The sequence below is a fragment of the Emydura macquarii genome, unplaced genomic scaffold (assembly GCF_026122565.2).
Source record: "Emydura macquarii macquarii isolate MOO-44397 ecotype Brisbane River unplaced genomic scaffold, CSIRO-AGI_Emac_v2 contig_2417, whole genome shotgun sequence".
Classification (NCBI taxonomy): domain Eukaryota; kingdom Metazoa; phylum Chordata; order Testudines; family Chelidae; genus Emydura; species Emydura macquarii.
Genome location: NW_027132554.1, coordinates 877523 through 902719, shown reverse-complemented (window position 1 = coordinate 902719; position 25197 = coordinate 877523). Strand labels below are relative to the sequence as shown.

Here is a 25197-nt window from a genome sequence, read left to right as displayed (position 1 = left end):
TTGTGTCAGAGGTCTGCCCTTTCTTGTCTCCCAGAGTGCTGGGCTCTGCCTGTACCTCTGCGATGGGCTGTGCTATTCCCTGTGGAAGGGTGGGTGTGCTGAGCCCATCTCCTGCCCTTTCACATTCCTCTCCTTCCTCCTTGGCAGGAGCCGACAGCTCAGAGTCTGTTTCAGCTTTGTACCCGTCTTCCTGTGGCTCTCGGACGCAGGCTGTAGTGAGAGAGGCTGATTAGCTTTGGTTGGAACCAGCTTTGGAGTGGGAGCGTCATGCTGAAGTGAGGTACCCCTGGGAGTCCACAAGACAAAGGCCGGGGGTAGGAGATGGCGCCTGAGGTTATGTGAACAATTCCGCCTTGCTGGAATGTCTGCTTGTATCTGACTGGTCTTTATTCCCTGGCACTCTGCTCCAGCCCGCAACCCCCGGCACATGCTGACGGGACACACATGGTCCATTGTCAGATTGTATTAACAAGCTGCCCATGTCAAACCAACACAGAGAGTACCAGCAACAGGTGTGACAGCAGGGCTTCTCCTCCAGCTGTGCGCGGCAATTCCCACCCACCGATGTGTCTGAGGCTGGCTCTCCTGGTGCCTTGTTCTGGTGCTGATTCACCCTGGGGGTGGGAAGGAAGGTTTGGCGAGCTGAAGCAGTGAAGGGAAGTGCAGGCGGCCGGCCTCCCAGAGCCGCAGGTCTCATCGGCCTCGGAGATAAAGGGCCAGACTCTCAAAGGAGCCTGCCCCAATGGCCGATGCTGTCACTTGCCTTCCCAGTAACCAGCTCTAGGTGTGCACATACATTCTTATGAGAGTGTTGAGCAAACCTGAGCTTCACACAGCCGTCCCCTGTGCAATGCTTTTCATCGCACTTCCCGGTGCCTCACCCAGACCTGCCACTTCAGGGTTCAGTTTATGAAACCTTTATGAACCAAGCCTCATGCGACTGTTCTGATCCCTGTATTGCCACTGAGTGAGCCGAGGTCAGGCTATCTTCCAGGCTCAAAACTGCCTGGAAACTAGGATGAAAGTTACTTTGTCCCTGCTCTTGGTGCAGAAATAGATAGCGTCATGGGATTTTAAACCACCATAATCTTGGGCAAGCAGGGGCCTGCCTACCCACCAGTGTAACTTAGAGTGGCCTTTAGGCTACTCTGATTGATGTTCTGCTTCCCTCTACCCTCTATAAATCCCCCTCCCTACACTGGGGGCTAGGAGTGGGGTCAGTTTAGGGCTGACAAGGGCTTTGTAACTGTGCTGACAGTATTTCCAGGGGCATTTCTGCCTCCTCGAGGGCCCCTTTATTCTGTCAGAGTGGCATAAAGGGAGCGAATCAGGCCCCAGCTGTCTTGAATCCAATGCTACACTCCCTCTCTGCCTTTGCAGAAGCAATGCACTTAGGTGAGTCCTGGGGAGACAATGCATCACTCCTTGCCCTGTACAGACCCCTTCTGGCCCTCCTCTGGAGCATCACTGAGACGCTAGAGGGAGCTGCCCCAGTTCGTCACCTGGAAGGACTGACTGATGTTCTTAAAGGGATGGGGAAGGGGCTCCCCAAGAATCCATTCCTTCTCCTCCCCCCACCCCCATGCTTTCTTGGGACCCGAGAGACTGAGGTTCGTTCACACAATGCAGGATTGTCACAGAATCCAGCCCCGTGGCAGCCGTGTGAATGCGGAGCGTGGGCAAACACGTTCCAAACTAGTGCAGGGCTTTGAGGGTTAAACCATAGGCCTCTCTTCCTGACCTCAGAGTGTTCATTCGTTCAGCAGCAGAGTCATTCCACAGAGCTGGCCTCTTGTGTATCCCCTCCTGCTGGGACCTGCCTTTTACCGGGAGCTCCCCATTGCAGCTGGGTGAGAGGGGAGAGGGAATGCTCCATGTAACCCTGACCTGGGACAATAAGCATGCAGCATATGGACTCACTGTTTTAGAACCAACGGAGACAGCTTAACAAAGTGCCGGCTGACTGTAAGAGGACTGTAGCAGCATGAGACTCCTGCTTGTCCCCCGGCTCTGCCTAAAGCGGAGCGAGAGGACTCAGGAAGGAACATGGGAGCGTTTGGAAAAGCCCCTCTGCGGCATACGTGCTGGCAAGCGCTGCAGATCATGTGTCTGAACAGCAATTTCAGTCTCTCTCTCTTTCTCGCTGGGTTCCTAGGCTGGTGCACACATCACTATAGTATTGGAGAGTCGCCCACAAGTAAATACGGTGACAACTATCTCGCTCCCTTCCCTGCCCCCAGGGGACAGGCTTTGGTGCTCTGGCTTTTTCCTGTAAATCCAAAAGTATGAGAATGAGGCTCTGGGGTGGGAAGGCTGGCCTGAGAAGGGGGTTTTGTATTTAGCTCTCAGTGCATTCGGCCTGGCGATCTCTCCCGTACCCGCTGGCAGGGTGCCTTTTGGGCTTAGTCTGGCTCCTACGATGGCTCTGTTCCTGGGTTCACAGGCCCCCGGTAACGTGCTGCTGCGGATACTCAGAGCTGGGAGCCACCGTTACCCCTCTGCCGCAGCAAGAGTGAGCTATGCTGGCACTTGGACTGTGTGTCAGCTCCCTGCCACGCCAGCTTGTCTGCCTCCCCAGCAAACTCCTGCCGGCCCAGACCTCGCCCAGCAGATAACAAGTCAGAGAACCCAGGGAATTCATAACATCACATATTAGGTTACCACATGCCTTTTCTAATGATATAATAACCAGTGTGTCACTAGCTTTCATAGGATACCTCACAAGGCATATTTTATTTAAATATTATTGCAGTAGTGTGCAGGGTGTGAGTGCCGCGTGCCAAGGGTCGCACCCCAACCCCAGTGGATGACAGTTTCATTGCCCCAGTGGAATGTGGCTGTAAAGGGAAGTCATGCAGAAAGGGAGAGTTAGATTCCTTAGGTCACTAGTACTCGTTTTAATAAAGGCGCTGAGAATTGGCACAACGCTCTCAAACTCAGCACTGTAACAGAGGGCTGGATTGTTTCTTTATCGTACTCTGCGAGAGGGTAGCTTTCTGAGCAGACGGCTAGTCAGGCCTTTCCACTAAGCTCTGTGGAGACCTGGTTTAGTTTGGTAGTATCGTTGGACGCAATAATGCCACCATGCTACTTGTGCAAAGGGGGGCGTTTCCTCATACAGAGCACAGAAGATGGGGCCTCTCTGCGCTTCTGCAGCAGTGCCCCTTTGCCTGGATCACTGTCTGTCCAGGGTCTGCAGGTGGGGAGTGGGAATAGGTGGGGCAGGGGCACGATTCAGGACTAGGGGAGAACATACATTGACTCCCTCTACCTAGTGGAGTTTCCCGCAGAAAGTTACTGTGGTTCTTGGGGCTGGAGCCCATAAATGCAAAGCATATGGCAGACAGAGATGCTGCAGGTGGCTAAAATCCACTGGGTACAGGACTTCTTGTGTCTAATTTTTTATTATCATTCCAGTTTTTACAAAATGAACATGGCACACATTAAATGGATTGAACGCTGGCTGAGTGACAGGCCTCAAAATGTAACTGTAAATGAGGAGTCGTTAGCGAGGGGATGTTTCTTCTAGTCGGGTCCTGCAGGGATTGGTTCTTGACTCTCTGCTATTTAACATCTCTGTGAATGACCTTGAAGAAAACAAAATCATCTCGGTTAAAGTCTGCAGAGAACGCACAGTGTTTAATGAAGGGCACAGGGCCCTGATACAGGTTGGTAAGCTGCGTGCAAGCAAATATGGCGACATGTAAATGTATGCCTCTAGGACCGAAGAATGTAGGCCATACTTGCAGGAGGAGGACTTTGTCCTGGGAAACAGTGACTGAAAAAGACCAAGGGTGTCCTAGTGGTGTCACAGTGTGACTGGCCCCTTTAAGAAGGAGCAGGGTCCAGAGCATGTGAAATTTGTCAGCTGCATCCCAGTGTGATTTAAGAGAAAGCACCTGGGCCGTATAATGGATGAGGACCTTGATTTTCATCTGCACAGCCAGATCCTGGCTGGATGACACTGCAAGACCTTTATCAGCCAGGCTGTCTCCTCCCAGCTGTTTAGTTCCGCATCATTCAGGACACAGCCAGGAAAGTGGTGTAGCTGTGCTGATTGCATCTCACATCGGAGGCAAGCGATCTCCTACTCCAGACCTCGATCTGACCGTGTGTCTGCCTCGTTTGTGACCCTGGGAATGGCATAACAGAGCAACTGAGGCTGTGCGTGATGTAGGAGGGGGACAACATAATAAGCTGGAAAGCATGACTAGAAGCAGATGAAAGGGGATAGTTAAAGATCATCTGGGAGTTGGGTTCGATTGTTTATTCAGCTTTGCCAGATTGGGGGGCTGGGCAGTGTGCCGCACCCCACAGGGATAGAAATGGCAGCAGAGACCAGCGTCAGAGGTGGTGGGAGGGGACAGAGGATGGGAAAAGGAGAGAGTGTGGGAGAAGGTGAGGGAGGAACATGAGCAGTCAAGGCTGAGCTAAATTGGAGCCTGAGCCTGGGATGGGAGAGTTTTTCCTTGAACTTTACCCGCAAGATGAAGATGCTTCCTGCCCAGAGCCAAGGGTGAGAAACACTGTGTGACAGAGACCCAGAAGGAGGGACACCAAAGAATGCTTGTGTAGGTACCAGGAAAGGCCATGGCACCCTCCCTTCGTTTAAATCACTCTCTAACCTCAGACCCACGAGTCTGTTTCTCTGACGTAGGGAATTTCCTACAGTAAAGTGAGGGGGTCGTCAATTCCATTTGGATATTAAGGAGGTTGGGCCTGTAATGAATGATCCCGTTTGAAATGAGGGATCTTTGAACGGTGCATTCCTGGTTGCCTAGCGAGGTGAGAGGACCCTGTCTCTGAGTGTCACGCACCGCCCTTGTAAAGAAGAGTGGAAAAAAGCTAATATTGTGCCAAGTTTTAAAAAGGGATGACCCGGATAATTATAGGCCTTTCAGTCTGACATCGATCCCAGGCAAGATAATGGAGCAGTTGATACAGGGTTCAAGTAATAAAGAATTAAAGAAGGGCAATGTAATTAATGCAAGTCAACATGGGTTTATGGAAATAGATCCCGTCAAACTAACTTGAATAGAAACTTTTCTTGATGAGATTACAAGTTTGCTTGATAAAGGTAATAATTTCTGTAAAATGTTTGAGTTGGGGCCGGACGACGTTTTGATTAAAAGTCTAGAATGATATAAAATTAACATGGCACACGTTAAATGGATTAGAAACTGGGTAACTGATAGGTCTCAAAATGTAAATGAAAATGGGGAATGGTCATTGAGCAGGCGTGTTTCCAGGGGGGTCCTGCAGAGATTGGTTCTTGGCTCTGCCCAATTCAATGTTTTATCACTGACCTGGAAGAAAACAGAACCATCACTGATAAAGTTTGTAGAAGACACAAAAATTGGGGGAGTGGTAAATAATGAAGAGGAAAAGTCACTGATTCAGAGCAATCTCGATCTCCTAGTAAGCTGGGTGCAAGGAAAATACGTGTTTTAATACAGCTAAATGTAAATGTATACCTCTAGAACCCAAGAATGTCAGCCATACTTACACCATGGGAACTCTCCTGGGAAACAGTGACCCTGAAAAAAAATTGGCGTTGGTGGTGGATAATCAGAGGAACATGAGCTCCTAGTGTGATGCTGTGGCCAAAACAGTTGCAATCCTGGGATGTATAAACAGGAGAATCTAGAGTTGGTTATTTTACCTCTTTATTTGGCACTTGTGTGACTGCCGCTAGAATACTGTGTCTAATTCTGGTGCCCCCAGTTGAAGAAGAATGTTGATAAATTGGGGAGGGTTCAGAGAAGAGGCGCAGGAATGATTAAAGGAGTAGAAAACTGGCCTTGTCATGATACATTCAAATTTAGCTTAAAAAAGAGGTTAAGGGGTGATTTGATTCATGAGTACCTACATGGGGAATATATTACATCTGTTATTCCTTTAAGGGAATAATATGCCCTTTAATTATTTTAAATAGTTATTCAGACACTTCGGTCTGGTCTACACTACAGACCTGTATCAGCATAACTATGTCACTTGGGGGTGCCAAAAAAATCCAGCCCCCTGAGCAAAGTAGTTACACCGACCTAACCCCCTGTGTAGACAGCACTATATCAGCAGAACGTTTTCCGCTGACCTAGCTACCACCTCTCAGGGAGGTGGATTAACTACACCAACTGGAGAGCTCTCTCCCATCAAGAGCATCTTCACTGAAGTGCTACAGGGGTGATGCAGCGTTGTAAGTGTAGACTTGCCCTTCAACTTAAACATACTCAATTTGCTAAAACAATTAAACATGTTTCTGAACTACAAAGAGACAGATTTTAAGTGAGTATAAGTCATGAGGCATAAAAGTCAAAAATGGTTACAAGAAAAATAAAGATAAAAACTCTTTCTAGTGCCTAACTTAACAAACTATATTAGATTCAAGCCAAGTTTCTCACCACATGCTTCCAGCACTTTTACTAATCGAATTCTTTATGTCAGGACCCTTCCCCAGAATCCAAGAGCAGCTTCCTTTGTCTTTTTATATGCAGAGAATGCAGTGGGCAGGGAGAGAGAAAGAGGGGTCTCGGGGTGTCTGCCCCTTCTTTTTATTGTCCTGTTCCCCCATGAGAAGCATTTGCAGTTGGGAGCAAGATGAAAAGCAGTCTGTGTGGAAGGAAATTCCATGCTGTTTCTTTGCTAAGATGTAGATTTTTTGTCTCTGTCCCCTTTCCTGCCAAAGAATGGTCACTTAGCAGTGAAAGTCCACTTAGCAAAGAATGGTCCAGCAGCATTGTTTGCACCTGGCTGGGCAGCAGTCGCCAGCACCCTGGGGAGCAGCCTCACGCGCCCCGGATGGGATCCCCCGCGCTGTGGCTTGCAGCCGGGAGCAGCCTCCCACGCCGTGGCTCAGAGCCCGGCTGCAGCCGCCCACCTCTCGGGCTCGCAGCCAGGCGGCAGCTGCCCTCAGCTTGTCTGAGTCCCGGGGGCTCGCAGCGGCAGCTGCCCGCGGGGTGGCTCATAGCTGGGAACCCAGCGGTTTGCTGAGCCAGGATCTAGCCCTCCCTCCCCCACTTGTCAATTTCACTTCTCCAGTAGAGCAGTGAAATTGACAAGTATGACAGCCCCTCCACCACTCCAAGGGGACACAGTGTCTACACTGACACTGTGTCGCCTTAGCTCTGCCGACAACAGCCCTACGCCTCTCGTAGAGGTGGTTTTATTTTGTCGGGAAAACAGCAGTTTTGTCGGCAGGGAGGTGACTGTAGTGTGTACACCAGCACTGTTTTGTCGACAAAACTCTCTAGTGTAGACCAGGCCTCAGTATTTCAAAATCTGCTAAAGCCATTGTGGCCTGGAAGCTGATCTGGATAGATAACTACGTACAAACCAACAACATTAGAAGACTGCAAAGGTTGCAGAATCAAACACTCAAAATGTAGGTAATGCCAGAATTATGGTTGCCCATGCCAACTTAATTTGGCTTCCTTGTGTGCATGCATTATTATGATACAGTCTTTAATACATGATCACATGCTATTTTTTCACAGTATCTCTGCCTCAGTCAGTGCACAGGATGGACACTGCTCACTGAATGGATAGCTAGTCAATGTTTGTTTTATTCTCATCATTCAATTTGTTGCCTCAAGCCGTATTTACCGCAAACCACCTAAACGTGACACTGAATACATCATTCTGAATTTCCTCAGGGAATTTACTATGATGCTCGTCACCTTAGTGAAGACATTAAAAGGCAACTCTCTGATCTCAGGGTGAGCCCCCGGACTTCACTCCGCCCCCAAACTTTACGTTCCTGTTCTGAAGCACAGAGGCATTCGTGTTTGTCAGCTAAACAAGTGTAAGACTTTGTAAACATTGGCAAAACCCCCCATATTTTTCACTAATCTTATTCTTGGAAATGGCTGGACTATTTTTGCTGACAGAAATCCAATCAGTCTGAGTGGGACAGCCAGCCTGGAAAATGTTAGTATAAATGTTTAAAATTTGGCAAAGTTATAAGCAAATAAAATAGGGGCTTAAAAGTGTTGGGCAACCTTAACTATAGGCATCACTGCTAGCTCTGCTTATAATACTCTTGACGATAACTTCAGGAGTTGAATAATCCAGTGCAGACTGCTTGTTAGGGCATCTCAAATCAGCATCCACGGTAGATGGGGATGTTGAGCTGTTATGCCTGTGGTCGAAACTCCGTGGGACTTTGATGGCATGTTAATGAACCTTCATGTGTTAATTGGCCCTGTCTACATTTCTGAAATGAAGGACAGTAATTAGTTTCAGTAAATATAAAAATGCCACCCAACGAGAACTGGACTGAGCTCAGGGAGACAGCTCTTCTCCATTTGGATCCTGCCCCTGCTGCGTTACTGCTGTTGGAGCAGCACTGTACATTGCTTATTGACATAATTTCTGGTCTTTGGGGAAGGTGATTTTGCTGATCACATGAGTTGCTATGAGGTCACCAGGAAATCTCCCAAAACACAATTCAAAGAACCATGATGATAGATCAGAAATATGTCCCCTCGGAGTTGCAAAACGGTTACTGGGGTTCTTTGGTTGGAATAACTTGGAGTGGGATTTGTTACAATGTCTGCTTGGTCCAGTTCCACCAAGGAAAGACTTTTCCCTGCTTTCTTTCACGTACTCAAGTTGATTAGTCAGTCTTTGATAGGAAACGCATTACTTTTAACAAAGGCATCTTGCAGAGAAAACACCCCGGTGTCAATCAGGAAGGTGGTGCTGTGTCTCATTGGAAGTTACGTGGTTTTCCAGTTGTGCTTTTCTATCAGTAGAATTCGGGGTTTTGCTCCACCAAGATGGCATCATTGCCCACTGACGCAATGGGAGCTGCTCCAGGCCCCTGGCAAGTTGGGTTTCATACACTTTTTTTGCAGCAGCTAGGGCAATACTTGCTGGCACAATCACAGTCAGACAATAGTCAAGACAACATGCTCCAACATCACCAGTGCAGCCATAGGCACTGTGCCACCAGGCAGTTTTCCCCTCATATTGTTCAACATCATCATGGTGCTTGGCTCTCTGCACTGGTTTCCCACTGAACAGAGTCCAGTTCACGTTCTCTGCACTCACATCCAAAGCCCCCATGGGATCGGTGCCGGCTCCCCGAGAGATCACACCTCTTGCCATGACCACAACGGCCCCCCGCAGCTGCGCTCCACGGGAATCAGGAACCAGTCACCCAGTAGGGGAAGGTGGTGAGTGTAGGAGGCAGACATTCGATGGGACCCAGCCCTAGACTATGACACTTACTGCCCTCAGGGCTGAGACTTTGCCTCACTGCGCAACTCTCAGCAGTGCAGCTTCACTTCACCATGGGAGCTGGGGGGATCTTCACCTCTCTACAACAAATTCCCCCCCACATGCACCAACACCCCCCACCATAGCCTGCCAACACCAACTCCCTGTACTCCAATACCCCCTCAACAGCTGCCCCCACACCACTCCCCCTCGCACCATTCAACACACACTGCAACCCTTTCCCCCACATTAAGCCCACCCTCTCACTCTCATGCTCACACACACACACAGCAACAAACTCACACTCACACCACCCACAAACACCCAACATACATGCACATACATGTACATATAAATCAATTAATCTCCTTCATGCTGCTGTGTAGGAGAAACAGGGTCTGGGCTCCTCTCCGACTCTTTCACCTGATTCCACTGTCTTCGATAATAATTGTCACCACTCACGTGAAACTCTCCACTGAAAAACCATAACTGGTTGCTGATCAACTGGACTGAGGCCTTATCTACCCGGGAATATTTTTCAGCATAACCTAACCCGCTGTATTCACATGGGGGTGATACTGCTGTAGACACTCTTATTTCTTTATAAGAGTGGGCTTTTTTTGGTTTAGTTTATGTCGCTTGGGAAGGGATTTAAACTGAACCAAAAACATTTTTTTAAAAGCTGCTCTTATAGAGGGATAGGAGTGTCTACGTGGGCGGATTATAACAGTATAATTGGTCAGACTTTCCCATGTAGACAAGGCCTTAATGTGCTGATTTATTTGATGATCGAGGGAGCTGGCAGAGTGGGTCTAACATTTCCATTCTGAAAAATTCCTGCCATCGTTTCTGAGGAGCCCTAAATATCAACGTTGTTTGTAGCTGGCGTTTAGCATTTGGCAGTGGGGAAGCCCTGTGGCTAGAGCAGTGTCTTTTCTTTGGCTCGTGAAATTTTGTTCAAGTTTGCTGCGATATAAACGGTTCAAAACCCTCCCAAGAATATATTGGCAGGCTGCCAACCTCAGAACTGAGCATGAATATCCTACGTGTGGGTTCACAACCTGGCCGATGCAGCCCCAGCGGCACACACTGCACTACAGCACGAGTGCCTGGGATCTGCCAAAGCCAGGGGCTGGGACAGAGGGGAACCAGAACAGACCCAGCACATGGCCCTAGCTCACAGTCCTTCTCCTTCCTTGGGATAAGTCTTTTCCTGCTACCAGCAAACACAGGTAGCAGCCATCTGTGTTACAGAACTGAAAATTCAGGGCTCAGGCCTCGAGGCTGGTGTCCAAGGGGAGGGTGGGTTGTTATGGTATGTAACAGAACTAGGTTTTCTGAATTTTCTTTAATTGGCCCATGCAAGTTCCATTCAACACCCTGTTGTGATACAGACTTTGATCCCACGCTATTTTTTTCCATGAGGCGGGGGTACTCATGCAGTGCTCCGCTGGATGCACAAGAAGGCAGAACTCAGAATGTACGGGCAGCCTTACTGTGGAGTTCCAGTGACTTCATCCTTGACCGAAATAGCAGGCGGGATCGTTTTAAAAACCCTACAAAACCAGTTTGTTCTGAGTATATCTAAGGCGTGGCGGACGCAGCAGAAGTTCATACGCACACGATTAACGAATGTATAATTGACGGGTTTCTCTTGTCCTGTTAGAGTGGTAGAATTAACATCTGAAGTCCGCGAAGGCTGAGGTGAGAAAGGCCATGCTGGGTCTCAATAATATTCGAGCTGTATTACCCGCAGAGCAGCTGTTTGCAAATTGTAACCTGGTACAGCTCGTGGGCATCCCCAAAGGATGTGACATGCCACATTTGGCATGTTATTCAGCAGTTACAAAGATCCTTATATTATACTGATGGCCAGTCAGCGTGCCACCTGCTTGCCACCCATAGCCTGAAGGCTGAGAACAGTTCAGTTAGGGCTTTCCATGTGGACTTTTCTATGGGTCTGATGGATTAGTACTCGAGAACTTTGCTTTCAGGTTTGGGCTGGACACAAAATCTCAAGGTGAAATTCAGCCAAGCTGCCAAGTTAGTTTGGTTTTGGACCTGAACCAGGCAAAATTGCCTGGTTTATTATGGTTTCAACCTAAAATCATAATCCAGTCTAGGCGTGCGAGGAGCATGGTGCAGGTTTGCAAACCTTACAACAGATTCACACCAACCCTTGCCTCCCCACTCAACCTCCTAAATGCAGAGTAACACTCAGGCCCTGATGCTCAGTTTTGTCTTCCCCCCTCCCTTATTTTGCCTTTTTTTTAAATGTGAAATGAAAATGAAATGTGAGGTTGCACAGGCGTAGGAAAGCTGTTGTGATATAACTGGATTCATGTGGTGGCATTACTAGCAACAACACTGGATAAAGGGTGTTTGTAACGCACACATGCAGAACTCAGGACTTTGTGTTGGTCCTTTTCCCTGTTGAGAAAGAAAAAAGCTAAAGCCCGAATGAACCAAACGTATTTGTTTCTCTCCCTCACCCTGAAGGCAGTAATTCTGACATCTGTGTTCATTTAATTGGTATTTTGTTGTTTGTATTTTTCAGAGCACACCTTTTAAAAAGCAAGAGGGGGGAGAAAATCCATCACAGTGCGGTCTGTCTGTGCTACACATTTCTGTGCAGATGCACAGCAAGGCCTGTGAATTAAACGAGACGCTGCCAGCCGGTGCTCTGTTGCAACGCTAGAGTGCAGACTGGCCTGGCTTGCCCGGGGGGGGCTACATAGGCCCTGTTTCCTGAGCCAGAAAGCTGCTATATGTTGTGGTTTTACTACATTGTATTCAAAGCTTGGCCTGTGTCCCAGGCAGAGTCTGGGCTTCCTGCCAACAGAGCAGCTCTGGGGGCGTCACTGGAGCAAGGAATGGGGTCGATGGAGGGGGGAGAGCAGAGCAGAGGAATCCAAGAGGAGGGATTTGCCTAGAAAAAAAAGCTCTGTTTCCATGGTCAGGAGTTGCCATAGGAACAGCAGTGACAAAGCCAGGGCGGAGGGAGGAGTTTGTCAAGTTTGAACATACCCTCTGTTCTGATGGAAAGCTGCAGCCCAGCTGGCTCAATGGAGTTAGAAATATGATTAGTTCGGTGGTTCCCTCTGAGCTGGGCAGGTAGGGCCTTTTCCACTTCTGTGGGTCTAGAGTTTCCCTTAACTAACTAACTCTCTCTCTCCCTCTCCGCCCCCTTGCCGCTTGCACCTCTGCCCTGTGTGTTTCTGTTGGTAGCTCAAATGTAGATGGCTCCTATTTCACAATAAATCTGTAACAGCCTGTCATGTTTGGTGAAAATCGCTCTGAATTCCAGGGAGGGCAACTCCGGATGGTGCAATTTTCCTTATTGTGCTGGCGAGTCCAGCTGGGCCCAAAGCAGGATTCTCTCGTGCTGACTCATAGAGTTGCATGGAGCTGCCATTCAGACAGCAGCTCATTGGATTTGTTCAGTCTCTTGGTGAGTGGAAATGTGAGGCTGGATGGTCCACATTGAATGGGACATGCTCGTGCCTCAGATATATTTAGATTTAGAATTTCCTGTGCCCAGTGGCAGATGAGGCAATCCATTTCCCCCCACTGCCGCCTATCCAGGGCAAGAGGCTTGACTCCATCGTAAGCTGTTTCCATGATGGCAGCATTCTTTTCAATCATCCTACAATAGGTCCTCCACACCTTCTCTGCCCTCCAGGTGGAATCCAATCTAAGATGTATCTTGTGCTTCTGCCATGGGGTAGCCTGATGACACTGCCAAACCACTGTAGCTGTCTCTGTCCAGTTACTGAGTCCATAGTCTGCTGTTCCATGTGGTTGGGGCAGCACTTCCACGTTGGTTACACGATCTCGCCAATGAATTCCCAAGATTCTTCTGAAGCAACGTTGGCAGAATGCCTGTAGCTTCCTGTTGTGTATTTCCACAATCAGCCACATTTCTGAGGCATCCATTAGTGTCGGAAGGACAGTAGTGTTGGGCAATCTTGGTGTGTAGCTGTATTTTCTTCCTCTTCCAGATGTTTGACAAACCAAGCCAAGCAAACAATATGTGTGTTAATAGGACTAGATGTAAATGTTTACATGTAGGAACAGAGAGTGTAGACCACACTTACCGGATGAGGGACTCTGTCCTGGAAAGCAGCGATTCTGAAAAAGATTTGGGAATCATGGTGGATAACGAGTCGAACATGAGCTAAGAGTGTGAGGCTGTGGCCAAAGGACCTAGTGCGGTGCTGGGATGCATGAACAGGGGAGCTGAAGTAGGAGTAGAGAGATTATTTTACCTGTATTTTGCACTGGTGTGACCACTGCTTGAATGCTGTGTCCAGTCCTAGTGTTTTTCAGTCTGAGTTTAAGATAAGAAATCTTCACGTGATAAGACAATGTGGTGAGTTTTGATCTGTGGAAAGGTCATTGTTAAATTAAAGACTGAGCTATTGCTATGCAGATCATGAGTGTAGTTACTTTGATTTTGTTATAGTGTCTAATGTATAGTGTAGGTTTTATTTTAGTTTTTGGGTAAGTTCTGTACCTTTGCCTAGTCTAATGTAATGTGACTTTGGAAATAAAGACAAGCACTGTGCACACTGCGTTGCTAAGCCCCTCTGTTATGTAGAATGTTTCTCGTGATGAAGAATTTTATACAGTTATCACAGAAGTGATATGTGTCATATACGCCTATGCCCCAAATCCTCTCCCATCATAGCTGATGCCCTGGGAAGCCTTGGTGACTTTCAGTGATATTAACTGTTCTTTACTTTTTGTTCAATGTCTGTGTGTTTTGCCCTAGACGATTGTCTCCTTTACTAAGTGGTGTGAATTCTGAGTTTACATGCTATGGTTTTTAATCCAAAAATTTTCAAAATACAGGAGAGGTCCCCAGTCTGAAAAGTTGGAAAACAGGATTTGTTGATACCCTGTACATAACAGGTACCTACTTTTCCAGGCAAGAGTATATTCTACAGTACAAACATGCTAAGAATAATCATTTCACAGACGCTTAAAAATTATTCAAGACAGAACAGAACTAGAAGACTACACCAGGTTCATTTAAAAGGAAAATCCTGATGTAATCTTAGCTCTGGAACAGACCATATTAAGCCTAGTACTAGCCTGGAGCATTGGACTCCCATCAAGGACTAGCATTGGTGGGAAAAATGTGCTTTGGATTTAAGCAAGAGATTTGGATGGTGTGTGCTGAGCAATCACAAGGACAGTTTCCCTTGGTCTCCATCTGTGTACTGAGTCTCATGCATTCATGCATCACTAGTTACAGTAGGTGTGTTTGCCGTTCAAGGAACTTTCAGAACCTGATTCTCTGCTGCCTTATACATTCTGAGTCTACCTCAGCAACCCCTTGAACAATTGCTCTTTCCTCTTCTTTCACAAGGGCCTTCATGTCACAGGGGGATCTGTTCAGAGAGGGGTCCTTTCAAGATCAGAAAATCATCATCCTGCATTTAGTAAGCTTTTGGTACAGTCTCACAAGCAAATTAATGAATATGCCTAGACAAACCTACTGTAAAGTGGGTACATAGCTGATTGGAAAACCGTCCTCAGAGAGTAGTTATCTCTGAGTCAAGCTGGAGGGGCATATTGAGTGTAGTCCCACGGGGATCTTTCCTGGGTCTGGTTCTATGCAATATCTTCATAAATGGTTTGGATAATGACATAGAGAGCACACTTGCAAAGTTTTTGGATGATACCAGGCTGAGAGGGGTTACAAGCAGTTTGGAGGACAGGATTAGAATTCAAAAGGATCTTGGCTAACTAGAGAAATTGTCTGAAACAAATAGGATGAAATTATGTAAGGACAAATGCGAAGTACTATGCTTAGGAAGAAATAATCAAATGCACAAATACAAAATGGGAAATGACTGCTTAGAAAGGAGTACTGCAGAAAAGGATCTGGGGGTTCTAGTGGATCACAAACTAAATATGAGTCAACAGTGTCACACTGCTGGGAAAAAAAAAAAAAAAAGGTGAACATCTTTCTGGGATGAATGACCAGGAGTGTTGTAAGTAAAGACATGTGAGGTAATCCTTCCACTCTACTCAGCACTGATAAGGCCTCAACTAAAATCCTGTGTCCAAATTCTGGGCACTGCACTTTGGGAAAGATGTGCACAAATTGGAGAAAGTCCAGAGGAGAGCAACAGAAATGATGAAAGGTCTAGAAAACATGACCTGCAAGGAAAGATTGAAAAAACAATGGATTTTTTTAGTGCGGAGAAGAGAAGACTGAGAGGGGGACATGACAGTCTCCAAGTATGTAAAAGATTGTTGTAAAGAGGAGGGTGATAAATTGTTCTCCTGATCCACTGAGGACAGGCCAAGAAGCAATGGGCTTAAATTGCAGCAAGGGAGATTTAGGATAGACATTAGGAAACTTTTCCTAGCTGTCAGGGTAGTTAAGCCCTGGAACAAATCACCTAGAGAGGTTGTGGAATGTCTGTCATTGGATGCTTTTAAGAACAGGTTCCACAAACACCTGTCAGGGATGGTCTTGATCATACATAGTCCTGCCTCAGTACAGGGGACAGGACTGGATGACTTATCAACTTCCCTTCCAGTCCTTCATTTCTATGATTCTATGTCAGATGCTTCTTTGGATAGCCTGAGATTTGTTGACTAACTGGAAAAGGATCAGAAAAGAGCCACAAGAATGATTCAGGGTCTGGAAAAGTTGCCTTACATAAAGGAACTTGAGAAACTCTGTTTATTTAGTTTATCCAAGCGAAGGTCAAGAGGTGACTTGATTATGGTCTATAACTATCTACATGTGGAGGAGATTTCTGGTCGCAACAGGCTGTTCTATCTAGCAGCCAAAGGCAGAATGAGAGCCAAATTCAGACTGGAAGTAAGGTGCCAATGTTTAGCAATGAGAGTTATTAACCATTGGAACAACTTATCTGGGTGTGTGCTGGATTTTCTGTCAACTGGAGTCTTTACGTCAAGACTGGATGTGTCTTTCTAAACAATACCCTCTAACTGAACCACAAGTTATTGGGCTGGATGCGTTATACAGGTCAGACTAGATGGTCATTATAGTCCCTTCTGGCCTTAATATCCATGAATGTATGAACCTACAGTGGTAAATACTGAAATGTACAACGGAAGCAGGCAGCAGCTGACTGTATCAGTCTAAAATAAAAGCTGATGACAGGCAGCATCTTTCCTGCCCAGGCACCTCCAGCTAGAGAGTAAGGATCCTAGAGTAGGGACAACTAGAGTAGGGAACTAGAGTAGGGACAACCTAAAGTAGGGACAACTAGCTCCAGCTAGAGCCGTTGGCCACTTGCAACAAAAATAGGGTAAGAGGGTAAGAGTTAGGAGTTCAGAGAGAGTAGGGACTGTGTGTCTGGTCTGAGTGAGCCTCAGCAGTTATCAGCTTTCCTCAGCCCCTGATAATCCCCAACCCTTATCTTTTTGCTGTGCTGGCAGCCTGGTTCCTGTTGGTAAGGGTGGAGCCCTGATCATACGGCGCCTGTGTACCTTTCTCAGCCACAAGGCAAGATGTCCTTTCAATGTATTGCTCCTATGTCATTGTTGCCATAAAGACATCCCCATTGGCCCTGGATCAGGCTGTCTTTTATCTGTGGCTTGAACTCCAGAAGCAGTTTTCTTGGTTGTTCTGTTGTCATTCTTCTTCCAGATAATAATAGCTCAATGACACTTGATTGAGGAAAGTGCAGTAACTGGCAACCAGACAACAGATCCAAAGTGTGGTTATGGGCATGTTTGCTGGAATAGTGGCCCCTTCATACAGCGCATCCCTGCTGTGCAGAATCCTACTTCTGACACCATGTTTAGTACTGATAGCTCTACCAAGGCAACACTGTGGGAAGACAGTGAGTTGTATTCCAGTCCTGTGCATCTTCAGCAAACTGCCAGCTACATTACAAAGGCAGAATCTTTGTCAACAGCAATGATGACACACAGGAAAAAAGAGCTAGGTGGAAAATTTTCATACAGATTGTATTTTCATTGAAATATGCTGTTTCATCAAAGCCAAAATGTTTAGCATGGGAGGGATTCTGAGTTCCAGGGTTCTCTGATCACTTCTGAAGAGACAGCGTGTGACTGATTTGCCACCATCTCATGGAAACGTTTGAGTGGTTTGGTTTTCATTCCAATGCGGAATGAAAACACATTCTGAAGCCGTGACAACTGTCATGAAACAGACTTGTCGTCCTCCAGCCAGCCCGACCAGAGAGTGACAGTGAGAGGGTTTATATAGTTTGCCAGTCAGCCGTTCACAGAGCCATTTCCCTGACTATAACCATGCCAAAGGCAGGTCTAGACAGCAGCGCGTTGCAACCTGTAATCAAAGAGAGAAGCCGATTTCTCCTGCCCATACAGTAAGACACCAGGCTGTGTGCTGCCACCGGCAGGTGGATAATAGCCATAGAACATCTTGATGGTAGGGCATTGTGCCCCCATAGCAGGACGCCTCCAGTGACCATGAAGTCCCATTGCCAGGTAACCGTTTGCAAACTAGCAAGTTGAAACAATTGTGTCACTTTCAGCTTGGATCCAAAAGTCTCCCGACTGTTCCAGCCTTCCTCAATGGAGCTCTGAAGAGAGGATGGACGTAGGAGGGGCCCCAAAACTCCTCCTATTTCATGCAGATCCAGTTAGAAATGTAAACAGCAGCTCCCTCCTGTGCCCACTGTTGGGAATATTATAGAATGCCTTCGCTAGCAGGTGGGTCGCACACTACGCTGGGGACAGTGGTGGTCTTTGCCTGCATCTGAGCGAAGAGGCAGGCTTGGTGTCTGCTCTGAATGTTGGAGAAAGTTGCTCTCTCCTCCGCTTCTCAAGGAGTGTGTCTACACAGCAACTAGTCACCTGTGGCTGGCCCATGCCAGTCGACTCAGGCTTAGGGGACTCAGACTGCGGGGCTATTTCATTGCTGTGTAGATTTTTGGGCTGGATCCTGTGGGGTGGGAAGGTCCCAGTGGTCAGGCGCCAGCCCGGAAGTCTACACAGCAATGTAACAGCCCTGCAGCTGGCTGGCAGGGGCCAGCCACAGGATTTTCTTTGCTGTGGGGACATCCCCAGTGAGTGAAATATTTTTCAGGGGGACTGACATTTTTTCTGCTCACATGATGATCGTAACAGGGTTTTATTCTGATGCAGCCAGCTGTTAGCAATTAGCAATTTGATCCAGCCAGCCCAGCAAACCGCGATAATGCTTTCCTGCCTTCTTCAGGATTTACTAGTGCCTGGGGTTTTGGTGCCGATGGGGGTCTTGCGCACCAGATATGGCAGTTTCTGTGCGGGTCGATGTGTGACAGCAGGGTTAGAATAAAGTCATAACAAATACAGCCGGGAGTGCTGAACTCATTCAAAAAGCACTACACGAAAAACCAGGAGAGAGAGAACTGCTGCTACAACTGTTCGGCAGCGTAATCCAGCCCGTGCTACCATCCAGGAATGAAGTCTTGGGCCCAGTTGCACAGTGGCTTTCACTGACTGAGATCGGACCCCAAGAGACGCCCCATTGCTCCAGTGCTGCAGAGAAGCAGTCTGTGTGTCCGGTGACTCCTGCCCCAGGGCTGCCAGGCCGATCTCCCTCGCCGGTCCACAGGCAGGGAAGGAGAATCAGCTTCTGGTTCCACCTTGGGCAAAGCAGCAAACGTCGCCTCTACCACAAGCATCTCAGGATCAGAAACTAGACCCCTCACTCCTCGGGCTCAACAACACTAACCCCCCGCTTGCCAGCACCTTGCCTGGCCCACCCAGAACTGTCAGGTGTCCACCAGTGCCAGATACCCCAATATACAAACCAGCCAGCAAAAAGCCTGACTGCCCAGCCCCCTGCCCAGAACGACTCCATTAGCAGAGCTCTCCTCACTGTGACATGCAAAGCTGGGGCAACTTCTCCTTGAATGCAGGCTCAGCGAGCATGCACGAGAGGGGAACTGGGAGGCAGCCATCCGAACGCCGCGCGGAGCGACTGTGCAGCTAGCCAGGTAGTGTTACTCACACACTAGGGCACCCCACCTTTTCCCCAATCCGTAGGGCGTCAGGCATAACCCACTTAAGGCACCTCCACCCTTTTCCAATCCATAAGGCTCTGGAGGAAAGGCACCTACCCTTACCCAATTCACACTCTAGGGCTCAGGGTCACCCGTTCCCAGTCCATAGGGCTCCAGGTTAATAAGTGCCCACCTTATCCCAATTCGTAGGGCTCCAGGTGTAATTCTCTGCCGGTTTGCAGGATCTTTTACCAGGGAGAGAGTCTTACACAGTAATCTCCTTATTCTCTATTTATTAACAATTACCAAAACAGAACACACACGCTAAGCATACAATACTCACCACTCCCACTAAGGCAGACAAACTTCTCCTGGTGGCCAATCAGGATTAGATCATCTGAGACTCCAGCTTCTGCACAGTATGGTTGGCCGGGTGTTGAGGTCTGGCACCTCTGATTTGGGCTGTGTCCTGGAGTTAGGTTCCAAAGAACTTCCTTTTGGACCTTAGCTGGATCCTGCTTAGCTGTACCTTAACCAATCATTTTAAACTAAAGTACTACAAAACACCAATCCTAGCCCATTACAGTCCTTTAACCAATCATATCCCACCACCTTAATTGATTTAAATAGTGCACACTTAGTTATGCAACAGGCAGAAACAATCAACGAACCAGACAGAAAGCATTCAGATAAACCATAGAGAAGTGGGTACCATAAAGGCAAAACAATAAGTGTAAATTTTACAACCACAACTGTTGATAAGTGATTCTTTTCCAGACAGAATGCTATCAAACAGAAGTTTTCTTTAAGATCTTAAAGAGGTGGTAGGTGCTATTAGGACAGTAGCACCTTCTTAACAGCCGGCTATTACATTGTCTTGAAGCAGTTTCAGGAGTGTGAAGATGTGACTACCTGCTACTTAGCGTATGGCTGCTGTCTCTCCTATTATGGCTGCTACTGCTTAGCCCAAGAACAAGGCCTACGCTTAGCCAAAAAAAAACCCAAACAAACAAACCCAAGGCCTGAGATCTCACAGCCATCCAAGGGTGGGGAGAGACTTCTGATGGAGCTGCCAAGTGGCGGTGCCAACCCTCTGAGAGTGTCACAGCGTGAGAGAGACTGATGCCCACGGTGCCACTCCCTGTAGAAGGGGCTTGGGGCAGAGAAATGCTTTCTACTCCCGTGCCTCAAAGCCAAGCCGTGAGAGGAGGGTCCCTCACACTCTCAGAAGCCATCCAAGGCGTCTCAGCGGAGTGCTGCCTGCAGGAGAAGGGGGAGGCAGCAGAGATGTTCTGGCACTCTAGACACCGGGAGTCTGCTTGGAGAGGGTGTTGCTGTCGGGTGCCCAGAGGCCCATTCTCAGAGGAACCCTGCCTGCACCCTGGGACTCATCAGCTCACCCGCAGCCTTTCATGGCTGGCTCCAGACTGGTTGCTCCGCTCTCCAGTGCTCCCGGGGGTGGGCATCTCACTTCCTACTGGTCAGGGTAGCTCTTCTTCCCAGGCTTTCACTTACCAGTTACCTGACTCTGCCCCTTCCTTTCTCTCTGACGCTGCTCCTCCTCTAAGGAGGGGGCTGGTGGCCATCTAGACTCCGGGCCATCCTCCCCCCAGCTGACAGGGCCCCCGTCACCCTAGATAGTGTCTCTCCTCAATCCCTCTGCCTTGCCCAGCAGACTCTGACCTAGGTGAGCTCCTTGGGGGTTACACTCTGCTAAATGGGCGCACGTTTAAATGTCAGAAAACGCCACCTTTGAGACTCAGTGCATGATGGTAAAGCTACCCCACGCGGTTTCTTCTGATACAAAATCTTCTCACTTGTTATCTTCGGTAATCTCAGATCCACGGGGTGGCATCTGGGGATGTACGGGTATTTGCACTCGTTTTGTTGGGCCCGTCATGGCCCCGGGTATCTTTATTGACATCGGATTTTGAGCTGATCAGGCTCATCTTTGTATGTATTTGAGCAATTACGGCCTAATCCGAACAGTGCAACAGGTGCCCTCCAGTCACATCGACGCTGGCCTTGGCCATGGCCTGGACAGCATCCTGAGCTAAAGCAAGGCCCTGAGCACATAGCAGCGTTATTGGGTTTCCTTTCGCCTCCCCCTGCCCTGTGCGTGGCGTCTGAAAGCGTCAGTTGCAACGGCAGTCAACAGCATCCCAAAGGCGGCAGGGCCGTGTCTCCATCCCCCGCCACATGTGCCATCCTGCAAGGGGCTGCCTGGCAGGAAGGGTTTGCCGGGGCAGTGTCAGCAGTTACCACGCGTTTGCAGTTGTGCGAGGGCAGTCGGCGGTGCCGTGTTTGCTAAAAGACTCCTCCTGGCGTAGGACTGGAGCACTCGCCCTCTGTTCCACTCCCTCCGTAGGATGTGCGAGTGTTTCCTGGGCCCTCTGGCTGCTGGTTCAGGTTTTCATTTCTGTAGCTCTCTGTATGGAACACGCGCTTCAAAGATTCATTTGCAAAATGCAGCACTTAAAAGTCAGGGCAGAACAAGCAGAGGTTCCCATCTGCTTTGCCATATGGCTTCAGTCCCACGGTCACACATGCCCCCTAACCCTACTCAGGGCACTGGCTGAATGGGACGCAGTGCACCGGGCGGCTGTCTTTTGTTATCATTGTGTCATCTTTCACCCTGCAGTCTGAATGCTGTCACTAGCTGGGCAGGTTCTGCGTCAGAAATACCATGTGGTCGGGTAATGATGCACACGCACAAGGGGCAAAGGTTGAGGTTACGCAGGTGAATGTGACGCAGGCTTTTGAGTGCTCCACTGTATAATCTTACTGTTCTTCTAAGGTAGCTTTTTATGGCATTTCCTAGTTTAAAAAAAACCCTAACGGATAGGAAGCAATGACTTACTTTCTCGTGGAATGATTTGCTGGGTGGCATTCCTGCAGGATATGCTCAGCAAGACGGGAGCTCTGACAGAGCCCTTGCAAACTGAGTGCAGGCTTGTGTGTGCTGAGTGAGGCAGAGCTCTGCCCTATTCGATACGTGCCTCCAGAGAGAAACATCAGGGGCACAAATAGCACTGGCAGATCATTAGTATCAGCGTGTGTGAGAGAAGCATGCACTTGAAACCTTAAAACTCAGCTCCACCGAAGCTGACAGCAAAGGCCTCTCTCCAGTCTCTGGACTGTCTCGCTGGCCCAGTTTGCATTGCTCCCCCAAATTGCTTTTGGGCTAGGGCAGCGGGGTTTTAGGGAGGACGGAATGGTGTCTTTTCTCTCTCGCCACACTGGAAAACAGCCACACGCTTTTGTTCCACTTTAAACAAATAAACGGACCGTTAGGTGCAGAGCTGACCTGGGAAACACCCTCCCAGAGGGTCTGAATCTGAGGAGCTTACGGGCAAGGGGGAAAGGCCTGTCCCAACAGAAATGCAGAGGCAGCCTGAGTGAAAGGGATTTGCCCAGCACAGCTACACAGGTAGCTGCTGGCTGCAGGCAGAGCGGATGGTGTTAGCAATGAGGCTTTACATGCTCAACTAGTCACTGAATCACATGCTGCTGCTGCTCTCTGCCCCCAGGAGTGACCAGGGCTGCTCCCCGTACAGCCATGATGCTGGTGCCTGGCCCTGCCCTGTGCTCAGCACCCTGTACAGGTCCCACAAAGCAAGGCTCTGCTTTCCAAGTGAAATCGTTCTGCCCCCGTGTGTCCTCACACCAGAACTGCAGCGATCCGGGGAGGGTTGGCTTCCTTTCTCACCAGGCGTGTTTTGAAAGTGAACCCTGGATGCTTTGCCGTAAAGAGGTGTCTGGGCATCAATGTGGTTTTTGTTTTTTAAAGGAGGCGAGTGAATAAGCAGGGGCAGAGGTGACTTTGCACTGGAGCTGTTAACAAGTGACCCACCAGGATTTATTTTTCGGTGACACTGGTGTGCTGCTGTGCACAATACACAGCGCTGCGGGGTTTTTAGAAGGTGAATTTCCCACAGCACTGAATAACTCCAGAGTCAGCACAAGCAGCCGGGCAAATATTAGCATAACACACTAGCTCCTGGCCAGGGGAGACCTGCGGCCTGTTCCTGTGCCAGCGAGTGCTGTTTCCCGTGCGCACAGGACCTGGTGGCCCCTTGCGCTGCGGTACGGCCCTGAGGATCTGCCGCTGGCTGCAGGACTTTCATCTTCCCTCTCGCTTTGTCTTTCAGAAATGTAGATGGCAGCTGCTGGCTGTGAAGGACTCACGCCCGACTGACCCGGTGCCACGCGTCCCACTGCGCACCATGATCCTCTGCATGCTGCTCCTCGCTGCCCTGCCTGAACCGTCCAGGGCTGAAGTCAACCCTGGTAGGGAGCTACCAAGCGGGGGGCAGGACCCTAATCTCCTGCCTTGTGTGTTTTCATCCCCCCTCTTGTTTTCCTGCCTCCTTGCAATGGACCCAGTTGTGTGAAGTTACAAACGTGGGGCCGGAACAGCTGCCGGGGTGCCAGGCGCCTAGTCTTCCTAGCGTGCGGGGAGAAACACCGCCCTGTGGAAACCCGAGCCCCACACTGGCGCATTGTGTGTATAATGTCATCCATTCCACTGGATGGATACGGCGCACTGCGTGACGTATGTGGGGAGAAGAGGGAGAGCTTTGGCCAGGATTGGGGTGATGAGTGCGCTGGCCCTGTACAAGCAGCCAGACAGTGCAGCTGGGTGCAGGAGAGAGAGGAAAATAAGGAACGCCTTGTGTACCCACATCCTTGGTTTGCAGGGGGAAATGGTTTGTGAGCACAATGGTGGGCTGTATCAGTTTATTTATGAGTGCATTACCAGAGGTTGCTGTCTGTTTGCCATTGGATGCCAATGCCCTGTGGGAGATGGTCTTGGATTAGTGTTTTCATAGCTGCTAGGAAAATGGAGAAGAAAGGAGTGATAATGGAGAAGCGAGTAACGATAAGCAGGGCCTTGGTGTTGAGGCTTTGATTATCCAGCAGCAGCTGAGGTGGAGCGGGCACTAGTGCACGCCTCCCATAACAATTGCTGGGCACCCAACTCACCAAAGGAGAAAGGAAATAGGGAGGCCAAAAGAAACTCTTCAAAGACACCCTCATGTCAAACATCAAGAGATGAGGCTTCAGTGTCACGCACTGGGGACAGTAGCCCAAGATAGGGATGACTGGCGAAGACATGGCAAAGAAGGAACGACCATTTTTGAGGAAAATCACCTCACCGTGGTCGCAGGAAAATGACAGAAAAGAAAGGACAGACAATTGTCGTGCAGTAATCGTGGCCCAATTCTGCCTTCTAATATTACCTGCAACGTCTGTCAATGAATCTGCGGCTCAAGGATCCGAATCATCCGTCACCAAAGGACCCATATAAAATAAAACCCGTGAAAGAGATCACCCTCAATTCGAGGGATCGCCAATGACGATTTTACACTATGCAGTGTAGTGGTAGCCATGTCTCTCTAAGTATATTACTACTGCCCTTGTCACGCTGTCTGCAGTGGCTGTTGACCATGAGTGCCTACCTCTGGGCAGATTGTCAGAAAACAGGGCAGACACACCAAGCCGGGGGGGTGTTCTGTAATTAGATTTCAGCAACCTAGTACCCACTCTGAACTCCCAAAGTACTACAGTAGTCTTATAATGGAGCCATAGACAATCCCCGTAGACACTCCAGTCTCTCATGCACCCCCTTCCCCCTCCCACGCAAGCTGGGCTATGTGAAAAATGGTCACACACCAAAAATCACATCACATTCAGGTTGAGACCAGTCCCAAGAGACCAGTCACTTGCCCCAGAACTGGTACCCTAGACCTTACACCAAAGACAATGCTCATAGCCAACTCTATAGTAAACTAACTAAAGGTTTATTAACTAAGAAAAAGGAATGAGAGTTATTGGTAAGGTTAAAGCAGGTAAAATATATATACAGGCGAGTTACAATTATATACAAATTATATACAAATATACAGTTATAATTCCAAATGGCCGTAGAGATGTAGTAATCTGCAAGATTCTCAAAAATCTCTCAGGGCTACCCAGAAGAACTCTGGGGATCTCCATCTTCTCATTC

General features: G+C 48.6%; 1 protein-coding gene across 3 annotated transcripts in view; it reads left to right on the top strand.

The window, feature by feature from the left end:
* LOC137161956 (discoidin domain-containing receptor 2-like) overlaps nucleotides 1-25197 on the top strand; it is a 91483-nt gene that overhangs the window by 23318 nt on the left and 42968 nt on the right. For all 3 annotated transcript variants that reach the window (XM_067561448.1, XM_067561447.1, XM_067561449.1), the window contains exon 2: nucleotides 23339-23477. In XM_067561448.1, coding sequence (XP_067417549.1) covers nucleotides 23339-23477 — 139 coding nt within the window. The remainder of the gene's footprint in view (nucleotides 1-23338; nucleotides 23478-25197) is intronic.